The sequence below is a fragment of the Drosophila montana genome, unplaced genomic scaffold (genome assembly GCF_035044405.1).
Source record: "Drosophila montana isolate Dmon_TW-CO22-7 unplaced genomic scaffold, ASM3504440v1 contig_3733_1, whole genome shotgun sequence".
Lineage (NCBI taxonomy): Eukaryota > Metazoa > Arthropoda > Insecta > Diptera > Drosophilidae > Drosophila > Drosophila montana.
In genome coordinates, this window is record NW_026998620.1 from 7,081,918 (window position 1) to 7,106,264 (window position 24,347).

General features: G+C 37.7%; 1 protein-coding gene and 1 long non-coding RNA gene across 2 annotated transcripts; one reads left to right on the forward strand and one right to left on the reverse strand.

The window, feature by feature from the left end:
* The first annotated feature begins 1,783 nt into the window (after nucleotides 1-1,783).
* Nucleotides 1,784-22,291, forward strand: LOC135436959 (Kv channel-interacting protein 1). The gene is made up of 7 exons (XM_064694740.1): nucleotides 1,784-1,902; nucleotides 2,210-2,659; nucleotides 18,133-18,589; nucleotides 19,686-19,755; nucleotides 19,947-20,017; nucleotides 20,099-20,293; nucleotides 21,847-22,291. The coding sequence occupies exons 3-7, from the start codon at nucleotides 18,434-18,436 to the stop codon at nucleotides 21,973-21,975; spliced, it is 621 nt and encodes a 206-aa protein (XP_064550810.1). The 5' UTR covers nucleotides 1,784-1,902; nucleotides 2,210-2,659; nucleotides 18,133-18,433; the 3' UTR covers nucleotides 21,976-22,291.
* On the reverse strand, nucleotides 19,520-20,214 carry LOC135436961 (uncharacterized). The gene is made up of 2 exons (XR_010437632.1): nucleotides 20,076-20,214; nucleotides 19,520-20,021 (listed from the first exon to the last, which is right to left on the reverse strand). It is a non-coding gene; the product is annotated as an uncharacterized LOC135436961 (long non-coding RNA).
* Nucleotides 22,292-24,347: the final 2,056 nt, after the last annotated feature.

A 24,347-nucleotide genomic window follows, 5' to 3' on the forward strand; every position in this document is an offset into this window, starting at 1 on the left:
TTCAGTGACTGTGGCCTGGCTCTGTGGCTGGTCGAAGTCGACGTTTCTTCATGTTCAAGGCAATCGCACCTTAATTATTTGCAACACGCAGCTGTCATTCTAGTCAGTCATGCTACACTTTCGCGTGAATATTTTAGACACATGCAACGCGGCGTATGCGTAACGCCACTAAGCTGACCCACGGACGCACGGAAGGCGGACGCTAAGCCCTGGCATTTTTAAATAAAGCCATTTAAGTGCGCCACTAAAATAATTACAGAAATTAATTTAAATTGCATAAAGCGGCGTCCGACTACAAGGAATGGCCTTAATTTCCCCCACGGGCCGAGTCTGTATAATGCCAGCCACAGCAGTCCAGCCAGCCATGTTGGCGACACATGTGCATATTTCACACCCATGCACACTCACACATACAAGCACACACACACACACGCACACCCGCTTAACAAATGTGTGCACATTTCGCAGGCAATGAGCTTTTGAACATTTAATGAGTTAATACGCTAAATTTGAAAGGCGCGCAAGCGCGCGCTAAGTGCTTGCCCAGACTGCTTCCTGCCATATTCGCACCTTCCAAATGCCCATTATACGTTACCCGATGCCGTTTCCGCGAGCCCATCAGCCAGCCTCATGGCCGCCGTCCCACAAGTTGCCCATTTTAGAGCTTGAAAAATGAAAATGCAAAAAAAAACAATATACACGCGCGCGCACACACACACACACTAAGCACTTGTCATTTGGCTGTAAAATGTCTGTCCGTCTGTCGGTCGTCCGTTGTTGGTGAAAAGTGTGGCAATGCTCAATACTCAACAATACAAGAACGCGGGGGCGGCATACAAAGGATGCTCATCCTAAGCTCTTGGGTGTAATTTCTCAGGCACTGGCAAAAGACGACGATGTCGGCTAACAGCGAAACGTAACAGAGTCGTTGACTGCGACGTCAGCAGCACAACATGAGCCCAACATATGCCCGAGACACAGAGGCAATACTAGAAACAGACCAGAGTTGTGACGAGATGAGCACGAACCAAGCTACATAGTTTTGCGGTGCTGCCAGACTGTGTGACTCGACAACCTGTGGTGGGGCGCGGCCAAGTGCGGGTGTGTTGGAGGTACACGCTTTTAGGCTGGGCGTGTGTCGGCACAGTAGGCCACGCCGAATGAGGAAGGTTTAGTTGAGACATATTGTTTGCATAAAAGATTAACAAAATAAAAATAAAGATATGTTGAACTTTTGCACATAGACATATAATAAGAATTTCAATCAAATAAATTTCATTGAATTCAAATCGTAAGGCAGTATTCATTTGATTTGCAAGAGAATACCAAAGTCGACTTTAAAGCTGACAATATGTTACGTGTGCGTCCCATTGTACACGCGGGGGCCACCGCTCATATACCAACCCCCCCAGTAAGCTGATGCCCGCCTCTCTCTCCTTCGCAATCTCTCGTCTCGTGTGCTCTCTCAGCCACGTTCTCTCACCGCAAGAAGCCCCGCTGCCAGCGCAAAATGTGAAGCTGTCGACGCTGCCGTTGCCTTTCCCGTTACAGTCTCTGTCGCAGTCTCAGCTGTCAGGCGTCAGGCAAAACCAAAGCTGTGCTTAGTCAAATTTTGGTAACGGAACCTGGCCGTCATCGCCGTCGTCGTCGTCGTTGACGTCGACGTCAACGTCGTGCTGCCGACACGAACGCAAAGCGAAATGAAAACGAACGTTAGCGTCGCTGCCTAGCTAGCATTCGAGCCGCAGTCGCGTTCGGCTCTGCTGCAAGGACTATAACTGTAATCAGTTGTGTATAGGACACTCGCGTGTGCACGTCGACAGGCTCCTGGGTAACGGCAACGACAACGGGTCGACTGTAACGCAAACGAAATCTGGGACTGCTTGGCGGCAACGCTTTGCGGTTTGTTCTTAATTTTCATTTATGATATGCTGCTTTTTTAATTGTTTTTGTCGTCGATTGTTGATTGTTGTTCTTGATGTTGCTGCAAAAATGTTCTTAAGAGAAGCGTTGAATTTCCGCACAGCAGCGTAAACGAAAATTTTTCCCAGCTACAGCTGCTGGCGGTGCCACGGCCGCAGCTGCTAACGCTGCTGCTGCTGCTCTGCTAACGCCGCGGCTGCTGCTGCTCCTGACTGCGCTGCTGCGTTGTCCGAGATAAAGGATATGCCCGGATCTAAAAGATACAGTTTTTTTTTTACTTGTGCAGGCTGCTTGCTTGGCTTTTTGCTTTGACGCTGCGTTTGTAAGCGAACTTAAGCAGCAACAACAACGACAACAACAACGACAACGGCTAACGAAAATTTATACCGTGTGTGCGTGCGGGTTGAGAGCAGAATGATGTGAGTGACAAGTTGGCCAAAAACCGAAAATGAAACAAAAATGTGCGCAACTATGCAAATAAATTAATAAGCCAAAGTCATTACCAAATTAAATCGAGACACGCAAAAGCTAAAGGCGGGGAGAGAGAAAAATAGAAACAGGAATAGCGAGGACCTTGTGAAGTGCGTCGCGTCGGTTCAAGTGTGGAAAGTCAAGAGGTCCTGACTTGGTGTATCGGAGCTTGCTTTGAGGTTAACTCGTCCGTTGTCCGTCGTCCCCGTCCTCGTCCTCGTCCTCGTCTTCGTCCTCGTCGTCATCGCCGCCAAAGGCATCGAAGGTAAATATACGCACAGCGCAGGCAAGCCAAACAAACTAACCTACAAAGTAAACAATAGCGTAGCGATATAAATGCAAATTTATCACCTACTCACACTTATACATTTAAGACCGAACTATAAAGAACAACTTATTTAACGGACGCACAGTGGTACAAAAGTAGCATAAAGACGAAAATGAACAACAAATTAATGTTAAAATACTTAGTCCCGAAATGAACATATCACCTGGAAAGATATATTTATAGCAATCAGATAATAAGTATTTAATTTTTATAAAAAGTAACGATTAAAGCAGTTTATAGAAATACCTTAATATTATTTTTATTTTATTTGTTTGTTAATTATTTGTATACTATTTTCTTTTTTATATAATAAATAAGATATCGAATTGGAACTTGAACTATTAGAATAAACAAATAATATACCGCAAATCAAGGCTCTACCCATTACCCATTTTGACTATCGCATTTTTGAATAATTTTTTAATGTTAAGCTCCACTGTGCGGCTGCGTAACGTAACATAAAACCAACAAGCATGAAAGCAACTGGAATATGCAAAAGAATTTGAAAATATAATAGAATCTCAACATGAAAAAACACAAAAGCCAAACGTATGTCCCTAAATTTACGTGTGTCCATAAATTTTTAATCGCATGCGATTTATTTAACTAGGCGCCTCGGGCAAACAAACACACGCTAAATCATACACAAATGAACACAAAATAAAGCACCTGCAGCGAACAGTGGGCTTTATTAGTTTACCTACAAGTGTTAGGTCAGGACTACGATGCGGGAAATCAAAAATGCGATAGGCCATGTTTACATGCAATTCATTGTCTATTTAAATAATTGGATTTGTTATGGTACGGAGACTAATTTGATTCAATATGTTTATTATAGCAGGACAAAAATTATTTAATTTATTAGATATTATTTTTAAATAGGAAGGCCATTAAAGAGTATCCTTTTGACGCATTTTTGCAATTTCAATTTATTTCGCTTAATTTATTTGCGGGACGTGAAGTCGTCAAATTCTATAAGGAACTGTATTTAACCCATTTTTCGGTTGATAAATGAGACAGTTGGCAATAAGATATTCAACTCTAAAAATCTGCATATACACATTATCCCAAGAGACATACGTCTTCACATACATGTGCATAAAAATGTATTCATATGTATTAAGTGCGTACATATATGTATGTTCACCAACAATCCAATTAAATTTAACAAATAAGAGAATTTTTCATGCCGTTCAACAAACAACATCCATTTCGTGCACAACATCAATTTTTATTTTAATGGCAATTTAGATTTGATGTTGATATTGACAGCGTAACAAAACCAATATTTATAGTATGATTTATATGAGAATCTCTAAATAGTTTTATTGAATTGAAACTATTTTATACATATGGAAGTTTGTCGGTTTTTTTTTGTGAGCTTTAAATGCCTATTACTTTTTTAACATTTTATTCCTTTTTAATGGCCAGAGCCCATGAAAATGGGTAAAAAGAGAAAATTGTTTGCGACAGGCAGAAAGAAGCCGCTCGGACCGTGTAGAGTATATATATATTCCTGTTCAGTCCGATAAACTAAGTTTATCTAGACAAGTTAGTCTTTCCAACTGTCTGTCTATCTTTGGGAGCGCGTAGATCTTAAAAAAAAAGAAAAGCTGCCTATTCCTCATAGGGTATAGGGTATCCCCTAGTCAATATTCATATTCCATCCGTAATGGTTTACTTAAATATTAATATATACCAATTAAATATATATACTAGCAGGTATTACACAGTTTCGCCTGGGGCATGTTTTTTCTTCAAATTTAACACATTGCCTTTCCGACCACCCATATTTCACCGTTACTCGGCAGTTCGATTTACCGATATATGCCAAACACTTTCCAATCAATTTTCACAAAGAGTTCACAAAAAGTTGTATACAAGCGTTTTCCTTGAAAAGCGTGCACTTACATCACATGAGGTAACTGCAGTACAAAGCAGATAGGTGTCACGGCTTGGGCCATGCCACAGACAGGACACACACTTTTTATATAAATTACTGTATCATTGTATTAAGAGACATCCTTATACCGTGAGGACTCTTCAGCTACATTGCAATTCATTAAATAATACTTGACGTTATTTGCCTAGCTATTTTTTAAGTGCTTGCAACTAACGGCAAGAGCACAAACAACAGCGCGTACTTGGCCTATGATGCTGCTAAAAAGGATGGAAAAAACTCTTAACGCCAAACTAAACGGCATTTGTTGCCGTGGCTGTTGTTGCGTTTAAAAATAGCATCAAGGTATGCTCTAGATTCATTCACAAATACAAGCCGCCCTCCCCTACCCACCCCTCCCCTCCCCCACAAACATACGCATGCATATACACATACGCCCCACGTCCACACAAATGCGACTCTCGTGCGGTAAATAGAAAACGTTAAAAATAAACTCAACTGAAATGAACTGAACTGAACTCGAGGTCCCCATCCGCCAAGCGTTGGTTCAATGGAACATGATATTCATTAAATTATCAAAATTGCAAGCCTTGTCTGATAATGTAGTTATGTAAGTGACATTTGGATTTGATTAAGCAGCTCTCTCTCTCTCTGTCCTTGCATTTGAGTGTTAAAGTCACACCCTGAGAAGGGCAGGTGCCGTGACCTTTTGTGCCTGGTCAAATATTTGTTACCTAAGCGTTTAGACACGCAAACGGAAAGCGACAATAAGAAGGCGTGAAATGATTCAAACGCTTTCTTCAATTGCCTAATCACTTTGGGCTTTAGGGATATCACAATACATAGCTAATCACATACTTTACACAGGACGACAAACAATTATATAAGTCTGCTTTTGGAATTAAATTTGAGTAGACATAGACATTGATCAATTATTTATTCGTAAGCCCCGAAAAAAGTAGCTAGTTTTCCCGCCCAGAAAATTGGAAAAATAAAACCCAAAAATAATATATAAGTAAGTCATTTTATTGATGCTTATCTTATTTCTTTACTCTTATTATTTCAATTTATTATTTAAAGCTCGGAGCTTTATTATTAAAGTGCAATATTAGTTACAAATTTAATACAGACGCAATTGGACGGAAAATTTTATTTAGCAGCAACACAGCAGCTATGCATATTTGCAACGTCAGCAGAAATTAATTATACGTACAATAATGCTATTAATTTTAATAGCTTTAGTTGGCAATAATTCTCACCTTCACAAACCCTCCAATTGTTCGGTTGGGCACTAAAATAGCTCAGAAAATCAAATGCAGTTAAACTGTGACATTTGTTGTGGGAATTTCAAAAAGAATATACATAGGAGACTTGTATCTTATGTTGCTTAAATGCCAAGTTCTATCACTTTCAATTTCTAAGAAAACTAAACAATCCTTGCTATTGCTTAAGAGATTATTATTAATATTAACTAATATTAATCTGAGCTGTTTCATATAATTTACATTTTATTTCTTAAAAACTCAACATTTCTATCCTTAATGTCCCTTAAGTAAATAGCTACAGTTGACCTATTAGTTGACCTATTTTAGCGCACATGCGTTGATTGCAAGAAATAACGTATCATTGGTCAACTTATTAAGCGCAGACATTTCAAGGACAACAAGAGAGGTACCCACATGATACGTATGTGTGTCTATTAAATGAATGCTTACACATACATACAGATTAATATGCGCAAATTTATGTACCTTTATGATACCCTGTACCTTGAAAAAGTTTATGTAGGGTGTAATGAACTTTTAATAAAATTTGTTTTAAGCAAAGGAACTCATACATAATATTTATATTCTGGACCTGCATCTGAGTAGCCAACCTACCCGATTCCCTCTAAAGAGATCGTTATCAGTTATTGCAAAACTATTTTTTTTTTAACTGCTGCTTCTTATAATTCAGTTATGAGAAATCACGAATTATATATAATATAATTACAATAATAAATTCAAACATATTATACTAGAGGGTATATTTAAGGACTGGCTATAAATCGTCATAGTCGTCGTGTGGAGAATTTCCACAAGTTTTTTATATGGCTTTCCATCGTTGCTTTTATGACCAGCTGATGAATGTGAAGTTGCGAAAAGTTTGGTGCAATACGCATACGCTATGTGGTACGTGCAAAAGGCAAATGCAAGCAAGAGAGATGGAAAGATTTGACTGTGGCTCGCACGACCCTGATATAAAGGTTTGGTAACACTTTTTAATTGCCGAACATTTGCAGAAATGTGGCGACGCAGGTGGCGCCGAATTCACAGTTACAAGCTAACATATGCGGCAAACATGCAATTAACAAACAGCACCCAAAAAGCTTGATAGCCCAAATACTGAAAATGTGGCAACGCCGCGCAACCTACACACACACACACACACAAACACACACACGCACACATAGCGAGACGAGTGGCACTTACAAGCATTAATTACTATGCAGGGACTGGCCGAGTAGACGGCAAAGGGCCTCCAACAGCAGCCAAGAGTCCGCCAGTCGAGGAGTCGACAGTCATTGGGCGATTTAATAAAACAAAAAAAAACAAAAAAAAATATATATATAGCATACTTCTTCGCGCAGAGTACAGTTTTTGCATGAGTTGTGCCTTGAATGTTTCCGTTTTATTGGCATTGTTGCTGTTTTGTTGTTGTTGCTTTCTATTGCTGTTGGCGTTTTTGTTGGCTTTTATTTTTAGCGGAAAAAGTTTTTCACATTTTTTATTTGGCTTCCTTGTCGTCGTTCTTATTATTGCTGTTGAACATAAACACACAAAAAATTCTCAAAAAAAAATATGATAATAATAATAATACAAAAGAAAGAAATAAGCTTAGCATTAATTCAAGTAAGTAGTGTGAATAATAGTACTTAAAACACCGAATGGAAATCGATCTTGATAAGTACTACTTCGAGACTAAAAATAGTAGATAGGCTCTAATATGAGCACATGAGTATCCAATGCACTCAATTCTATGCAATCATAAGTACGTCCCACATTCACATCAAGAGCGGGCACTCGAGCCAAACCACAAACCAAGATTCGAATTAAGTGAAACGGCAATCAGTTCCATGATACGCTTCCGTAGCAGCAGAAGTGCAGACAGGGAACTACAAATGTCAGAGTAATTTGGCAAATATGGAAGAGCCGGAGCACTCAGTTCTCCGGCTCACTTGTCCTTCTGACAGTTAGCGAAGCGGAAACTTGTTAGTTCAATTGTATCGCATTGAAGTTTCATTAGGGGGTCGAATGAGGGCCACTTTGGTGCCCAGCCCAATTAAAAACTTGCACCATGCAATTGTTTTCATTATTTTGCACTAAAAATGCAATCAGCAGCAAGAAATTAAAGCAAAACATTTGCAGCAGTATGCAAAAACTAGAGAGCCCCAGAAACTTGGCGATGTACTTCCGTTACGAAAGTTTTAGTAACTCCCACAATGAATGACTCGCAGTTACTTGGCACTGCCCAACCGACTAAAAAACTGACTTCATTGTCGGCCAGCCAACCTAACAAACTGCCAAAATAGTTGTAACCCCCTCCCCCCCCCCCTCCTCCTCCACAGAATGGAAGCAATTGTGCGGCAGCGGGTGGATTCATATACAAATGTAATCCTACAACTGTGCGAAATGCTCAACAATAAAACGCCATTGAACGTCGTCCTGCTGGCGACGCATACATATATATTCACACCCACGCGCGCACACACACACACACACACACACATAGAGCACTGCCAAAGTCGCCCGCTAGTTTTTATGACCCCAGCACTTCCGGTTCGGCGATATGCGCCAAGTTTTAGACAATAATTTTCTTTATCGGCCAACAAAGCAAAAGGCGAAACGCAAATGCTTAGCAATTTCTGTAGCTCGTTGTAAGACAAGGGGAATCGAGGGCAACTGACCGAGTATTTCTTAGGGTAGTCACTACAATAATTTTCGGGCAAGTTATATATATAGTTTCTATGTATGTGTGTGCTAGAGTGAGAACCACAAAATGTTGACTGGACGGCAATATTTTTTTGTTTTGCTTGATCTGCTTTAATTTATGAGCTGGCCTAATTTATTTCCGCTGGGCATAAATAATGCTACAAAAATAAATGTAGACTGAGAGCAGCAGCAAAAATTGATTAAATAATTGCCAGTAAATTTAAAAACTAGTTTAGTAAATTTTTATATTTTTTTATCTCCTTAGCTATCAAAACAATCTTAGCTGGAAACAAGCACTAAATTGGTTGTGATAAAAATTCATAACTGCTCGAAATACTTATTGTCAGGAATGTTTTCTATTTCCAACAGGTCTCATTGTATTAAAGTTAATAAATTTTTATTTTTTAAATTATAACCCTGAACGTATTGACAATGGCTTAAACGTGGTTTCATGTTTCTGTGAAAATGAATGTAACTGGCATCCGAACGTATAAAGTATTTATATTCTTGATCAAGACGAAGAACTAAAGTATGTTTATCTGTATGTCCCTTCATCCTTCCGGATGTCTGTAGATTAGTCCCCCAATTTATTGCTCCCATAGTCCACATAAATTGGTTATATATCATTTTTTTGCCACCGTCTCCCCAGCTCGCAAAGTCTAATAAATAATAATAAATGCAATTGCAGCTAAAGCCACAATTTAAGGTCTGTTGGCTTTTTGCGAATATTGGCATATATGGAATATGGCACAATAGGATATACTCAAGGTAGTTTAAGAAACACACAAGTTTTTATAGAAAACGTGTGGTTAGCCCCAAGAAATCTGTTAATTGAATTGCAATTGCTTTGTTTCGTATGCTGCTTGTATTTGCAGCTATTTTAATTCACTTTCTTTAGTTCGTTTGTTTGTTGGGTGCAAGTTGAAACCTTATAGAGAGAGAATTGATTAAGATATGCGCAAGTGAAGTATGTGAAGTCAGCTTGGAAAGTGGTTCCAAAGCTTAGCATCCAAAAAGGAATACTTTCTTCATTTGTGGCCCCAAAATATCAAATACCAAAAGTGAGGTTGATGAAACATTACCGCAGAAAAAAGAGTGAAGAGCATCGCGACCAGAGTCAAAAGAGATACGAATGACATGCACTCCTTATGCGTGTGTATTATCGCAAATGCCGCTATCCACTGGCCCGCTGCAAGGACAAGAAACAGAAGCAGGAAGCGTGATACGAACGGATGGAATATAACGCTGCTCTATAAATGCTCGAGGGTGTCATTTGTTATTGTTTCTTGGCACATCTTAGGGCTCCACTGGGGGCAAATGCTGCGTGCATGGCAGCCGGCAAGTGTGCCCTTAAATTATCACAACGTTGTCGAGTTGTTCTTTTTTTTGTTTGTTTATTAGCAAGCAACTATTCACAAGGCAACAAACAAAAGTTTCCGCCGCCTCAGAACCAAGTTTCCATCAACACTTTTTGCCTGATTTCTCCAGAGAGCCAAACTACGCTTTAATGACAAACTAAAATTTTAAGTTCAAATCCATAGTGGAACGGCATTTGTTACGTTTTCTAAAGTACACCCGTCTATTTAGTTGAATACAAAATTCACTTTTCAGACTGGCAATCTGATAATAACAAATGGCTTTCGCTTTTTACACCAATCCTCTGGCATATCAACAATATTCATAGGCCCTTTGTGCCATTAGCTGGCTTTTATCCAACTTGTATATAGTTTCGTTGCCAAAAATTTAATTATTATCCACTCGCATATATACATATATATATATATCATGTATATAAAAGTTGAAGTTAATTTTTCATATTTAAATGTCATATTCATTTTTCTCCGTATTATCATATAGATATAAATTGAAGTTTACATTTAATATTCTGGGAATTCCAACATATTGAAATGTCATACTCGCTTTTCTGCGTATTATTACAAATACCAACAAACAAAAAAAAACGAAATCAATTGCCATTAATATGCATTGTGATTTTGAGTTAAGCCGTGCAAAAAGACAATCAAAAAAATTGTATAAATTTAATATTTTTATCAAGTGAAAAACTTTTAGTAAACTGAAGTAAAAAATAAACAAAACAAGTAAGAGGTTCTAGTCGGGAGCTCCCGACTAGGGGATACCCTGAACCCTCTTCTTCCAACAGGCGATAGGTATAAAATGAAAATACTTGATATATACATATATACTATTCTAAAAGCTACTTGTCAAGTTTGGTGACTCTAGCTCATATTATTTGCCGAAATTTTTCAAAAAACAGGATTTCGATATCGATTTTTATCGATCTGCGCGGGGACTAGGAGGACCTACAGCTAAAATTTCAAGTCTCTAGTTCATATAGGTTCTGAGATCCTTGCGTTCATACATGCGGACGGACAGACGGACATGGCTAGATCGACTCGGCTGTTGATGCTAATCAAGAATATATATACTTAATGAGGTCAGTGATGCTTCCTTCTGCCTGTTACATACATTTGCACAACTACATTATACCCTTTTTACCCATTTTCAGTGGGTTCAGGGTATAAAAAGCTGGTCAAATTTTTGTACCATAGAGAATATATAATTGCTGCTGAAAAACGGCCATGGTTGACGTAGATATATTTCAGCTTTTTGCCAAAGATGCAACTCTTGATTCTGGCTGATTGACTGACTGATTGACTGATTGGTTAAATCATGATTTCATGACACGAAGGCACAGCGCAAACCGCAAGTGCCAGGAAGCTGAAATTTGCTGTAAGGATTTTCGGAAATTCCAGCCGCAAGTGTGGAAAATTCATATTAAACTGTTATATGAAACTCGCTTGTTTACCATCCGATCGATTTCAAGCCCATTTTCCGAGATTTTTGTGAAAATTCATTTGAGAGCTATTTCAGAATTTACGCAGAATTTTCCCGTGAATGAAAAATGCTGGTAAAGCATTTGTTTAAACAAAAGCTGACTTTTCGGCTTTATGCTCATGTGTTTAAATGATTTTTGGCTAAAACAAGCGGAAAATGTAAACCCATGTTTGCTTTTCATTCGAGTGACTTGAAACTCATTTATAAATATCATTGTAAATTAAAAAAAAATACAAATTTTTAAATGGGTGAAATGAAATTTGGAGCGATCACAGATTTTGATAGCGCGCTAAAAACATATATATATTTATTAATATGTAGATATAGATAAAGGCATGGGTTAACTGCAATAAACACAAGCAACTGCATATGTGTCTTTTGAATTTGCTCAGATTGCCGAATAATTGAATTATCTATAGTGCACTTTGGGCATTGGGGAATGTCCTTGAATGTACCATAAATCAATTAAAGTTGAATTCGTTATTGAATTATTGCGCTTGCGTGCATTATTACAAATCTCAGTCGCCCACAGGCACACTTCAGCATGAAACCTTATTATTGCCAGCAACCGCAAGCCCACACAGAAAGGACATTATCCGCCACTTTTAAGCCAATTAAGAGCGAAGTGCATGCCAATCGCTGATGTGTTAGTAAAGGAAACTCATATGCATATCCTTCGGAATGCCAATCTGGAATTTTCAATTTAAGCAAATATTTCTCACATGTCGTCACGAAGTGTGCTGTGCTTTATTATTCAGTCGTTTCTCTTTGGCAAACTTTTAAACAGGTTTTATATTTAGACCACGAATACTTCTTATGCACTGGCCAAAATCGGACTAGATCTTAGACCAGATTGAAAAGTGTTGCAATTTTTGCTGGCCCGTTGCTGAAAGTCGTTTATCATTTGCCGCCGAGTTGGCCCTAGAATGAAAAGTGAGAACCCCCAAAAAATGTACAGGATATACGGATATACACGTATAATTGGCGTTGATTTATTGTCTTTGTGGGCGCCTCAAGATTTTCTGGTCGATTTGTGTGGGCGTCTGGGGCATGCCAAAAATTCAATTGTGTAATTGTGCTCGTCGAGGAGCCAAATAAAAAAAATGCAATTTAAATAAGTATACATATATGCAGGTCTCTAACTATATAGTATGTACATATATAATTAGGTTTTGTGGCAGTCGCGTGTCGCCGCTGTCAGGCAATTTTATTTAGATAGTTACGGGTTAGTTGGTTAGTTAGACGATTGCTTTTCTAGTATGCGCCACTCCTCGCTGTCTGTCCGTGAAAATGGCATGAGCAAGCAGCGGGAAATGACAAAGGCTCAGCGCTGGCCATTGCACAGTGGTGCTAGTTGTACGTTTTTATGTATGTAATACATATATATATTTTTTATTATTTTTGAATAAAATTAAAAATATTGGCATATTCTTGCTCTTGATACTAAATAAACCTTTAAATATATCAAAAATATATATATATATATAGTGAGTGTAGCCTGTTCCGTTTAAAGTGTACAAATTGGTTTTTAAAAAAGAAAAAAAAAAACAAAAGCATGTTGCACTTGATTAATAAAAATGTTTTTTTTAGAGAATCCAATTAGAACTTTATTATCATGCCCTAAGCTTTTTGAAGCACCAATTAATTTGTACACATATTCGAACCACTGTGTGTACAAAAGACGGCGTAAAGGGCTTGGCTTGCCTCTTTTTAAACCCTTGCAGAGGGTATTATAATTTTGTCGTGACATGTGTAAAGCATAGAAGGAGAAGACATCTCCGTCCCCATAAAGTATATATATTCTTGATAAGTATCAACAGACGAGTCGATCTATCCATGTCCATCTGTCCGTCTGCCTGTTTCTAGGCGAACTAGTCTCTCAGTTTTAAAGCTATAGTCATGAAACTTTGCAAAAGTGCCTCTTTTTGTTGCACGGATCGGACCACTATATCATATAGCTGCCATAGGATTTTGCATAAAAAGCTTTTTTGATTATCAAGATGTCTTGACCAAACTCGGCATTTATTAGTTTTACTGTGCTCCTCATATATATGCCAAATCCTATCAATATCGGAACACTATATCATATAGCTGCCATAGGAACGATCGGTCGAAAGTTAAGTTGTTGTATGGAAAACTTTTTTGTTTTCCGAGATATCATAACCATACTCGGCATTAACTATTTTCCCTCTGCTTCTTAGATACGGGCAAAGCACATGCAAGAGTATAAAATCTTCGGCTTGCCTTCTTTCCCTTAGCTCTTCTTTCTCGTTTTTTGTTTTGTTTAGTTTATTCAAGTAGCATTGCATGACTGCATGCAAGGCGAGTTAAGAAGCGGCAAGCCTTGTCCTTCGTGTGGTTGCTGCTGCTGCTTCTGCTGCTGCTGCTGCTGCTGCTGTGGCTGTCGTTGCTATTTAGAAGTGAAGGACCTGACATGCATAGCATTCCAGCATGTGTATGCCATTCCCGCACTGAGTCGAAATTCCAATTTCCATATTTCCAGGTTTGGCCCGTACACCGCACACAAAACACAATTAAACAAATGAAATACCACACAATATAGTAGTTAGTGCACGTAATTTGCATATATGCCAACAAATCGGAGTCTAGCTTCGGCCTTCAAGCCATTTAAGTGCATTTCAATGTTTCAGGGCTTTCGCTTTACCATTTGTCAATTAGCTAATAAAGATGTACGCGTTAAGGCGTTTAAGCTTTGACCCGATTTAATATTTAATTAGCACGCCTAACATTAAATATTACGGCGCAGCAGGCGAGCTTGCAAAGTGTTCGTGTGCTCGCTGGCGGAAGCACATGTCGTATACGTCATATTTGAAAAACACATGTGCATATTTCAGGCACTCACATTGGAAAACCCCAGGAAAAGCACCAGCCAAGCAGGCGGCAACAGCAGCAGCTGCCCAGCTGCATTTTAAACGCAAGGTGGCCGCATGGAAAGGGGCTGCTCTCTAGGCACCCGAATAGGGGCGTTTGCCTTGACTTCCGCTATTTAAACGATATGAAAAATGTTGTAAAATGCAGCTTTTGCTGCTGCTGCTGCTGCGTCTTTGATTTGTGCAAATAGAGTCATGCAATTAGTTTACCCAACTCTGCACAGCTGTTACTCGTTATGGCCAAATCTAAAGAGGACGTAATGACTTTTTCATGGCAAGCTGTTCTTGCTAAAACGTTTACTCTTAAGTGGCAGAAGTTTAACAAAGATGATGTGTGCAATTTTTGAAAGGTTAGCATAAAATAATCTTTACTTTGATGAAGCAATTTGACAGTGTCTCAATTATTATACTATTATAATATATGAGTACTAGGACACTTATGCAAAGAAGCTGCTGCAACTATGGAATGCTGGCTGCAGGGATGCTAAGCGCTATTCTTCTATTTGCATCTTGAAGCACTTTTAAGCCAGTTACAATATTATTTAATATTTAAAGCGAAAATCAGAAGAAAAAACCGGGCTATGAGAGTCATTCTCTTGATGAGATTACTTGCAATTACACAGTCAGAAAGCTCTGAATCTGAGAAGATTACAAATAAATAGATATTTTATTTTTCCATTTTATTTATTTAGACTCTGTCTTAAGACAATAAGTAAATTTAGTTGTGAACACATCTCAATGTCAATAAACAAACGTCTTTTAATTTTTAACGACTTATGAGTTATTTGTTAAACAAAGGTCTGGCTTAAGTTTTCATTTCACCTTGACTCTTTGCATAGTTTCAGCTTCAGATCTATCTCGATTATAAAATTTTACCAGCAATAACTTATTATTCGACTTTGGGAATTTCATAATTCGACTAGAGTTTGTCCTCAACTCAAGCTTTCGTGCTGCATTTTATGCAATACGCAATATTGCAAAAGTTTCAAAGATTCTTAATTTAAGCAATTTGAGCTGTCTGCCATATACACGACACTTTGGCTATCTATGTTAGTTATATATGTATACATATGTATGTACTTATCGAATCGATTTTGTGTGAATAGCATATAGATGCGCCTGCTTTGAGTTGATTGCTGCATTTGGAAGTACGCTGCGATACTCAATCGAAGTACAGGCTGCGGCATTGATGAATTATGTATTTGATTTGGACAACTGCTGCAACTTATTTAAATTGTAAAAGCGCTGAAAGTACAGCAAAGACTCTTGAAATGTTTATGAGTTTGTGTGCCAAAAGGAAATTAATGCGCCAAATTGGAGGGCGATGAGAGATATTTGCTTGGATCAAACTGTCAAAGTTATTTCCGCCGCACCTCTGACCTATTTGCCCATCCTTTCGTCCCAATCTGCTGGATTTATTCATTCCAACTGTGACGTCGGAAATAACTATGCTGCCTCCCAGTTTGATAACACGGCACCGTGTGTATGTATTCGAGTATAATGGAAATGGCATGGAAAAAGCACTGAAATAAACCAGAAATGGAGAAAAATAACAAAAACCTTTTGAGCTCTCAACGGCGAAACGCTATTGCATTTTGTCCAGCCAGAGAGGTCAAGTTGCTCACTCGAGTAAGCGAGAAGTGCGATCAAGTTTTTCCTGAGGATGTCTCTGAAATTTCTCAAAACTAGTTTCAATTTGCGAGCAATAAAATGTCATCAAGTACAGCACTTTGCCAAATGGCCTGCACTTTAAAGTTCACACTCAATCGAAAGCAATGCATCAAATTCACAATTTGCAGCAACCTCAATTTGCTCTTCAAATCAATATATCAAATAACCAAGCTTCCAGAAACCAATTACAATCAATTTTTTTCTTTTTTTTTGTCAATACTTCAAAGTACCGACTTGCTTGTACCTTTGGCTGAGTGTCAGCTGCATTTCATTTTCGAATTTTCAAATCCATAAAATTTTCTGTTGCCGCAAAATTCGGACTTATGATTTTTGTAGCGAATTTGTCTCTTTTCTCTGTGATTTTTTTTACTTTCATTCTGAAAGATTACTCCCCTTGTCAAACTCTTTAGGGGGTAAGTTGACAAGCTATAAAGATACATTGACTTTACTAAGAAACCCACTTATTGACCATATAGCAAAACTCTTTCGCAGTCTTTTTACTGTATGATGTCCTTTTCTGGAATCAATAAAAACTAAATATCACGAATATTATTTAAATTTGTATTCAACTCTATTCTAAAATATTGCTATTATAATACTTCTGAAAAGCAAAACGCTTAATTCCTGCAATTTATATGATTTCCATATAGATCCCAATAAATTTTATATTTTTCGATCAATTATTTTACTTTAATAAGAAGTAAACCATATTCTCCTGCAGAAGAGATTTTAAAAAATTATGTATATATTATCGGATGCTCCAAAAAAATAAGTGTACATATATACTAGCTGCATTTTTCCCCCGCTTGCGTTAAATTTTAGACAACAATTTTTAACCCATTTTCCGTTCGTAGGAATTTTCAATGTTCGTCTAAAGTTATATTTTACCTATATATTTGAAAATAATTTTAAATTCCATCGAATTAAGAACGAAAAGTTGGACTTAAAATTTTCCGCTTATTTTAGTCTCTTTGTCTAAAGCTTGTATTCGAAGAAGAAACTTTCGTTCATGCAACCATTTGACTCCAACTTTCACCCAACAAGAGTCGATTTTGCGAAAGGTGTGGCAATTATATCAAAAGAACTTTCACAGTAATCTTTGAAAATGAGTTGCATGCCAATCGGATGGTAAACAATAACTTTTATGCAACCGTTTTCCACGATTTTTTCACAATTATGGATCGAATTTTCTAAAAAACTCATCTCAACGTGCACCTTTATCACCTGAGAGCACCTGAGTAGCAGCTCTTCCAGTTCGAACTGTGCGCTGACCACCAAACAATGAGACAGTCAGTCAGTCAGTCAGTCAATCAGTCAGTCAATCAGTCAGTCAATCAGCCAGTCAATCAGTCAGTCACTCAATCAGTCAGTCAATCCGTCAGTCAGGGCAAGCATTTTTATTTATTTGGAGTTGTAATAGTTAATAGATTTATGCATGGAGCATCCATTTTAATATACCCCACTTAGCACTGCAATTAAGTGGCAACAAAATGCACACTCAATTTAACTGCATGCAAACTGCTGAGATTATTATCATCCGAGTAAGCAACTGGCAAATAGCTTCATGCAGCAGCAACTGCTAAAGAACCAACAACTGATTGCCTGCCCAACCCCAAGCCAAATCACCTTCGGGCTTAATCTCAACCCCCAACTAAAAGGGAGTGAGAAAGTAGGTGCTGCATGCGCCAAGGCGTGCGCATAACTCGATTCGCTTTGATTTATGGCACGCAATAATAATCAGCATTTCCATGTTGCCGACCGGGATGCATTTACACGAGCACACAAAAATACACAGCAAGCAGAAGCAAACACGGCGTATACTCAATGCTTATGCTATACACATACATATATATAGATACATGTATATACACTTGCTTGCTGATGGCTAGTTGGTTAGCAGCTCGACAACAACAAGTTGCACTTCCGGCAGCTGCAAGTTGGCCTTAACAAGCAGTCAGGAAGATCAGACCGCAACTTACGCTGATGACGAGCTGCGTCCTTGCTGTGGCTTCCGTCGTCCACTTGGCTCGCTGCCTGCCTGCCTGCCCGTCTGGCTCCATGATTTATGTAACTTTTTATTCTGGCCCATTGCTCATGTTGCTTTTCACTCTCTCTTTACAGCGATGCTTGCCTCATTAGCGACTTAGCGCACAAAATGCCCTCGCTGCATAGGTAAAGGAATAGGAAAAACCACGAACGCCCAAATGAGTGTGCTTGGACATATGTAAGATGCCTCAGCGCCCAGCGAATTCGGTTAATGAGTTGCCTTTTACGAGCGAATGGAAATGAAAATTGATATTATGCTGAAGCCGAAGCTATAAATAACCGCAACAAATTAAAATTAATAAGAAGCCCAAGCTTGAAGTACATAGCAACAACTAGCAGCAGGCAGCTTTCGCATTAACATTTAGATTAAACAACCATGGCCTCGCCGCCGGAAAGCCCCATCGAGGAGGTGGTCTATGAGTTGGAACACACACGCGTGCCTAAGCCCATACCGGTCGCTCTCGAAGATTTGTGCCGCCAAACCAAGTTCACCAAGCAGGAAATCCGCGTCATGTACAGAGGATTTAAAACGGTAAGTGGACACACGCTTCATATTCACAATCCATTTGCCACAGCCTCCAGTCACAAACAAAATACATAGTATACTCGTATCTCGAGATATGTATAAGCCGCACATACATATTTAAATGAATATGGAATTTCTGGCTAAGGCTAAGTACTCAAATTTATGAGCCAAGCGCGCAGCAAAGCAGCAAACCAGAGCCGGGTTGCTTTTAGGAGGGCGAGCAAATAATGTCACCCAATTTGTAGCACACGCATCTTGAATTTCATTGCAATATCATTTCGGTGGGTGTGTGGGTGTATAGACATATAGATGCATAAAACTCAAACATATGCACCCATGCGTTCACTTGTCAAGCAGCTCTTTCAAATCTGTGTCAACAATATTTCGAATCATTAGGAGCCCGAGCAGAACTAAGTAAGAGGACAAACCATTTTCAAATCATTCAAAAACCAAGGACTATTAAGGAAGGCAAATTGCAGAAATTTAAAAATTTAAAAATATAATATATATTATAGATTCTCCAAGCAAAAACATGTTCTGCATTAAACTTCCAATTGCGTAGTCCTATTGAAAATGGCTAGTATTTATTGGAGGCCTTTGCAGCACTGGCTTATTTCCGAGGTGTTATATAACGATTTAATGCCGAAAATTATGCTGACTGTACTTTACGTATTAAAGTCAACCCAAAACTTGTTCTTTATTAAACTGCCAATTGAAGGCCTTTGCAACACTAGCTTAATTCTGAGGTGTTGTATAACGAAGTAATGCTAAAGAGTTGGGTTATGTTTGAAGAGCGGTACAAAAATTACAATAAGACAAATTCTCTTCGCGCAGAAGCTATGAACGCAAGCTATACTTAATTTTTTAGATAGAGACAAGCAAGTAAATAACTTAGATTTAATAGACCTGATCAAGAGTATATGATATAAATGGCAATCAGACTAGTAAAAACATTTTAATAGAACTCGCCTACATACACGTCTCACACAGTAATAGGTTCACAAGATAGTTTCGCAAGGATTCAGAGCGCGTGTGAACTCAGCTTTTGGCCATTACATTTGCGCTCATAATTTTCAATGATATTGTGTTTTTTGTTTTGCAGGAATGTCCCGAGGGTGTGGTGCACGAGGATTGTTTTAAGGATATTTACGCCAAATTCTTTCCACATGGCAGTAAGTATTTGAGTGTGTGTGCATCTATTCAATGTCCTTGCTGGCGTTTCGCTTTTCGCTTTTTCTCTTTCGGTTTTTTTTTATTATAGCTTTTCGCCATAAAGCGGCACTTAAGCCCCCAACATTTCATTTATATACGCAAGTTTTCGGTTCAAGTAGTAAAACGTTCCCAAAATTTTCTATTTCCGCAGATTCCAGTTTATATGCTCATTATGTGTTCAAAGCCTTCGATGTTAATTGCAACGGCGCCATTAGTTTTCGGGTAACTATGCTCATTATTATAATGCTGCTGTTATTTCAATATACACTCTTATACTAACATATTATTCTTGGGTCGCATCAGGACCTACTTGTCACCTTGTCCACTCTGTTGCGCGGCTCCGTTTACGAGCGTCTGCGCTGGACCTTCAAGCTTTACGACCTCAATGGAGATGGCCGCATCAGTCGCGGCGAGCTGAGCGAAATAGTTTTGGCCATACACGAGCTTATGGGCAGGAGACCCCATCAACCCGAGGAAGATCGCAAGGCGAGAGATCAGGTGAGCTGTAACTGAAATAAGACGAATGGAAACGGAATTGTTTAAAATAAATTAAACAACAATAGTCTTCTAATATATTATTAGAATATTAGAAGTGAAATAATATAATTAAAAAAAAAATTAACACACTAGATTGTTACAAGTTCTATTGTAGCTAGCTTAAGATATCTTACCGTGCGGATAAATAAATTATACGAATTGTACAAGATAGTTATTTATAACTAGAACGTCGCTTGTGAATTATTTTATGCAAATCGTAAAGCAAATTCAAAAATTGTCTGAATTCATTCTGAAGTAATTCAACATTAAATATTCCATGTAAATTTTAGCTATGTTGCATTCTCTTTGTTGTGTTTCATGTTGCGGAATAATAAGATTTACCCAAACAATATTGCCCAATTTAATAACAATAGCAAGTTAAATAATAACATTTTTACTACATTTGTGAAAAGCGAATAGTAAAATTCATTTGAATTCCTTGATGAATGCAGTGCATTTCTGGCTTTATTTATACACAGAATCCCTTGAAACTGGGTAAAAGGGTATGATGATTGTGTGCTAACGCATGTAACAGGCAGATGGTAACATCTACCAAAAATCATCCCCATAAACCATATATATTCATGATCAACATCAATAGTCGACTCGATGCAGCCAAATCCGACTCTCTGTCCATCTCTTGGTCCGCCCTTTTGCAACGATCTCAGAGACTACAGGATCTAGGTCCGCCTAGTGTCCACGGAGTACGAGTTTTGTCGAATCAGCGATAACTTGCCTCATTTCAAAGCTATCGATAATCGATATCGATATCCTGTTTTGAGCTTTCCCTGTAGTATTTAGTGTGCATATATCAAGAATCCAGTATACCGCCTTCCCATTTCGCATAGTCTAAATCCTATTTGAATCCAATGTGGTACCCTTTACCCGTTAAATAGAAACATAAAAAAAAAAAAAAAAATTTTCTTGGCTTAAATCTGTTTCTGGTGAAGTTTTTAAGTGTGCATTTATTAATAAACATATATACAAATGCACTTAAATGAAATGCAAATAGATGAGAAATAAGCAATTTCTGAGTGCATTAGGTTGTTCCACAGCATCTTTAGCCTGCCCTTTTGCTAGGGTATCTCCTTGTCGGGCACTCCACTACATGTTTTCGCTTGTTGTGCATACATCATTTTTAATGCTGAAACCGCCATTAATATAACTTGCAGCATCGGTTGTCGTCGACGTTGACGCGCTGTCGGAGCGTCGCAACAGAACGCGGCTTACGCTGCGTATGAGTAATTATAATTGTGCACATAGCGACAGAGAGTCATGCATGAATGAAGAGTGTGTATTTGAATTCAGCTCAAGGGAAATTGATTGGCAACGCGGTGCGGCGGAATTTATTCAATGATTAAGGCTTCATTGCACAGGTGGATCACCAAGGGGCTGGTGATTGACAAATCCTCGAATGGGAATTTATGTTTAAAAATAATAGAGCATAAAGCAAGACCTATAGTATGATGAAAAGCATAGGCAAAGTTTGTTATAACGTCTTCTCCGTTTTGCAGGTGGATCGAGTTTTTCGAAAATTGGATTTAAATCAGGATGGAATCATAACGATAGAAGAGTTTCTTGAGGCATGTCTCAAGGATGATTTGGTAACACGTTCATTGCAAATGTTTGATAATGACCTTTGATGACAAGCGGAGGAGCCCGACATACGCGATACAAGGACTATAATACCGCTTATAGATCTATAAATAACTTGACATATGTTGCGACAAGTTTTAATAAACTAATTCCGAAAATCCAGACAGCTACATCAATAATTGTTCATCGTTCAGAAAACACAGTATTTCAACAATGATATAAATGAAGAAACCACATACTAGAATTTAAAGTTATTTTAGGCAACTACAAAAATAATATTGAGAGAAAAAAATATAAATAATAGACAAAAGATAAATTTAAAATTTATAAGTGTGTAATTGTACAAGATGCTAATGAAAAACGAATTAATACGATTAATAATTAATGTCAGTTTTTAAGCATATGGTATTATGAATTTAAATCCTGCCGTCAAGAGCGTATTGGTCTTATATTTACTTGATAAATGTATATGAATATAATAATAAAAAACAAACTTTATTTCATAATACTTATTAACTGAGCAAGCCACTAAACTAAACCACCAACTAAAGTGAATAACAAATAAATTTGAAACAGGAATTGGATAGAAATGCGACACGATTTACTTTACACGAAATAACATTAAAGTCAACAATTTATACACATTCAAGTATATGCAGATAAATCAATAAACGACTGCGTGTAATTTTAATTACTTGCCTCGACAAATTTGCATTTAATTTTGTGTAATTGTTAGGTTTCTTTTTTATTTATTTCCCAATATCCTAGCACTACATATGCTACATATATTAATTAAACAATTAAACGAGAAATGAAATATTCGACATATAAATAAGCAGGATTAAGTTACGTCCTTTTTTTTTGTTTCATTTGCCAAACACTTAAAAAATATTTTGAAAAAACAATTTCTGAATGCAAAGCAACCACCGATAAATTAGCAGTTGATTGAATTAAAACGACAATTATTAATTATGGAGAGCCCAATGCTCAACATGAGTTTTCCATTAAAACTTAATTACTTTAATTAATTATTCAGCACGCGTGCATAAATTAAGAACATAAACAAATACAAAACCATTAAATACACCCAAAGCTTAAAGCCTGCGCAACATTCAAATGATTGCAATGATTATATTGTTTAATTAATTAATGCACCACGTGTGCCCTACATATTAATAATTGTAAAATTTAATTTAATTATTAGCATATCAGACAGGCAGCAGGATAATACAATTGCCTGAGTTGTGGAAACATCTAACATTGCCTGAATGCACGACAGCAGAAAAAAAAAAACAAAAACAAAAAACAAAAAACCAAAGAAACAAAAGAAAAGTTCTTTTTACATTGTACCTTCCATACAATACAATTGTTGTTTCAGCGAAAGTTTTATACTTATATCTAATATGCGTCGCGTTCATTGAATGCCATCGTGCTTGGAGTCGAGACAATCAATGTGGTTTGATATTTCCTCTTAGTTATTCACATTTTGTTCTATTGTTAATTTAAACAATATCTAAACATTTATGCAACACACCTGTGTGCTTATAGAAGGACGCCAGGTGTATTGTGTCCCGTTTGGACTGGCGTATTGAATTATTTGTAAATTTCCCATTGGCTCTTAATATACTTAATAATTATTGACATGGAAAATCTTTAGTCATTAGTCGATCTAGCCATGTCCGTCCGTCCGTCCGTCTGTCCGTATGTATAAACGCAAGGATCTCAGAACCTATAAGAGCTAGAGACTTGAAATTTTGGCTGAAGGTCCTCCTAGTACCCGCGCAGATCGAGTTTGCTTCCGATATTCGATAACTTGCTCCGTTTCCAAGAAGTCGATAAAATAATCGATATTGAAATCCTGATTTTTTAGAAATATTGGTAAATAATAAGAGCTAAAATCACCAAAATTGACATGTAGCTTCTGTAATAGTATATATATATATCAAGTATCTTTCATTTTATACCTATCGCATGTTGGAAGAAGAGGGTTAAGGGTATCCCCTAGTCGGAAGCTCCCGACTAGAACCTCTTACTTGTTTTCTTAGCAATATATCTGATTTTCTGGTTAATATTTAGTAAGTGTATATCAAGAATATTATTTGGAAAATTTTATGCAAGCTTCACAGGCCATGCATCAATATTCATTATTATTAGCAAGTTCTTAATTGGGAACTTGTCAAAATAAATGGCAATACTAGCGAATGCGCTTTAATAAGTGTTTATTAACATTAAACTTGTAACTAAGTGCTGGATTTGAGTGTCATGGAAATTGCAATTCAGAACTTTGAACTTGAAAAACTAAGCGACCTACTTGATAATCCACCCCAAGATACAACCTACCTAGCATGTATGGATATCAACTTGTCCAGCAAGGAAAACTCTATTGTAACGAGATCTAAGCAAATTACCATTTAAATGT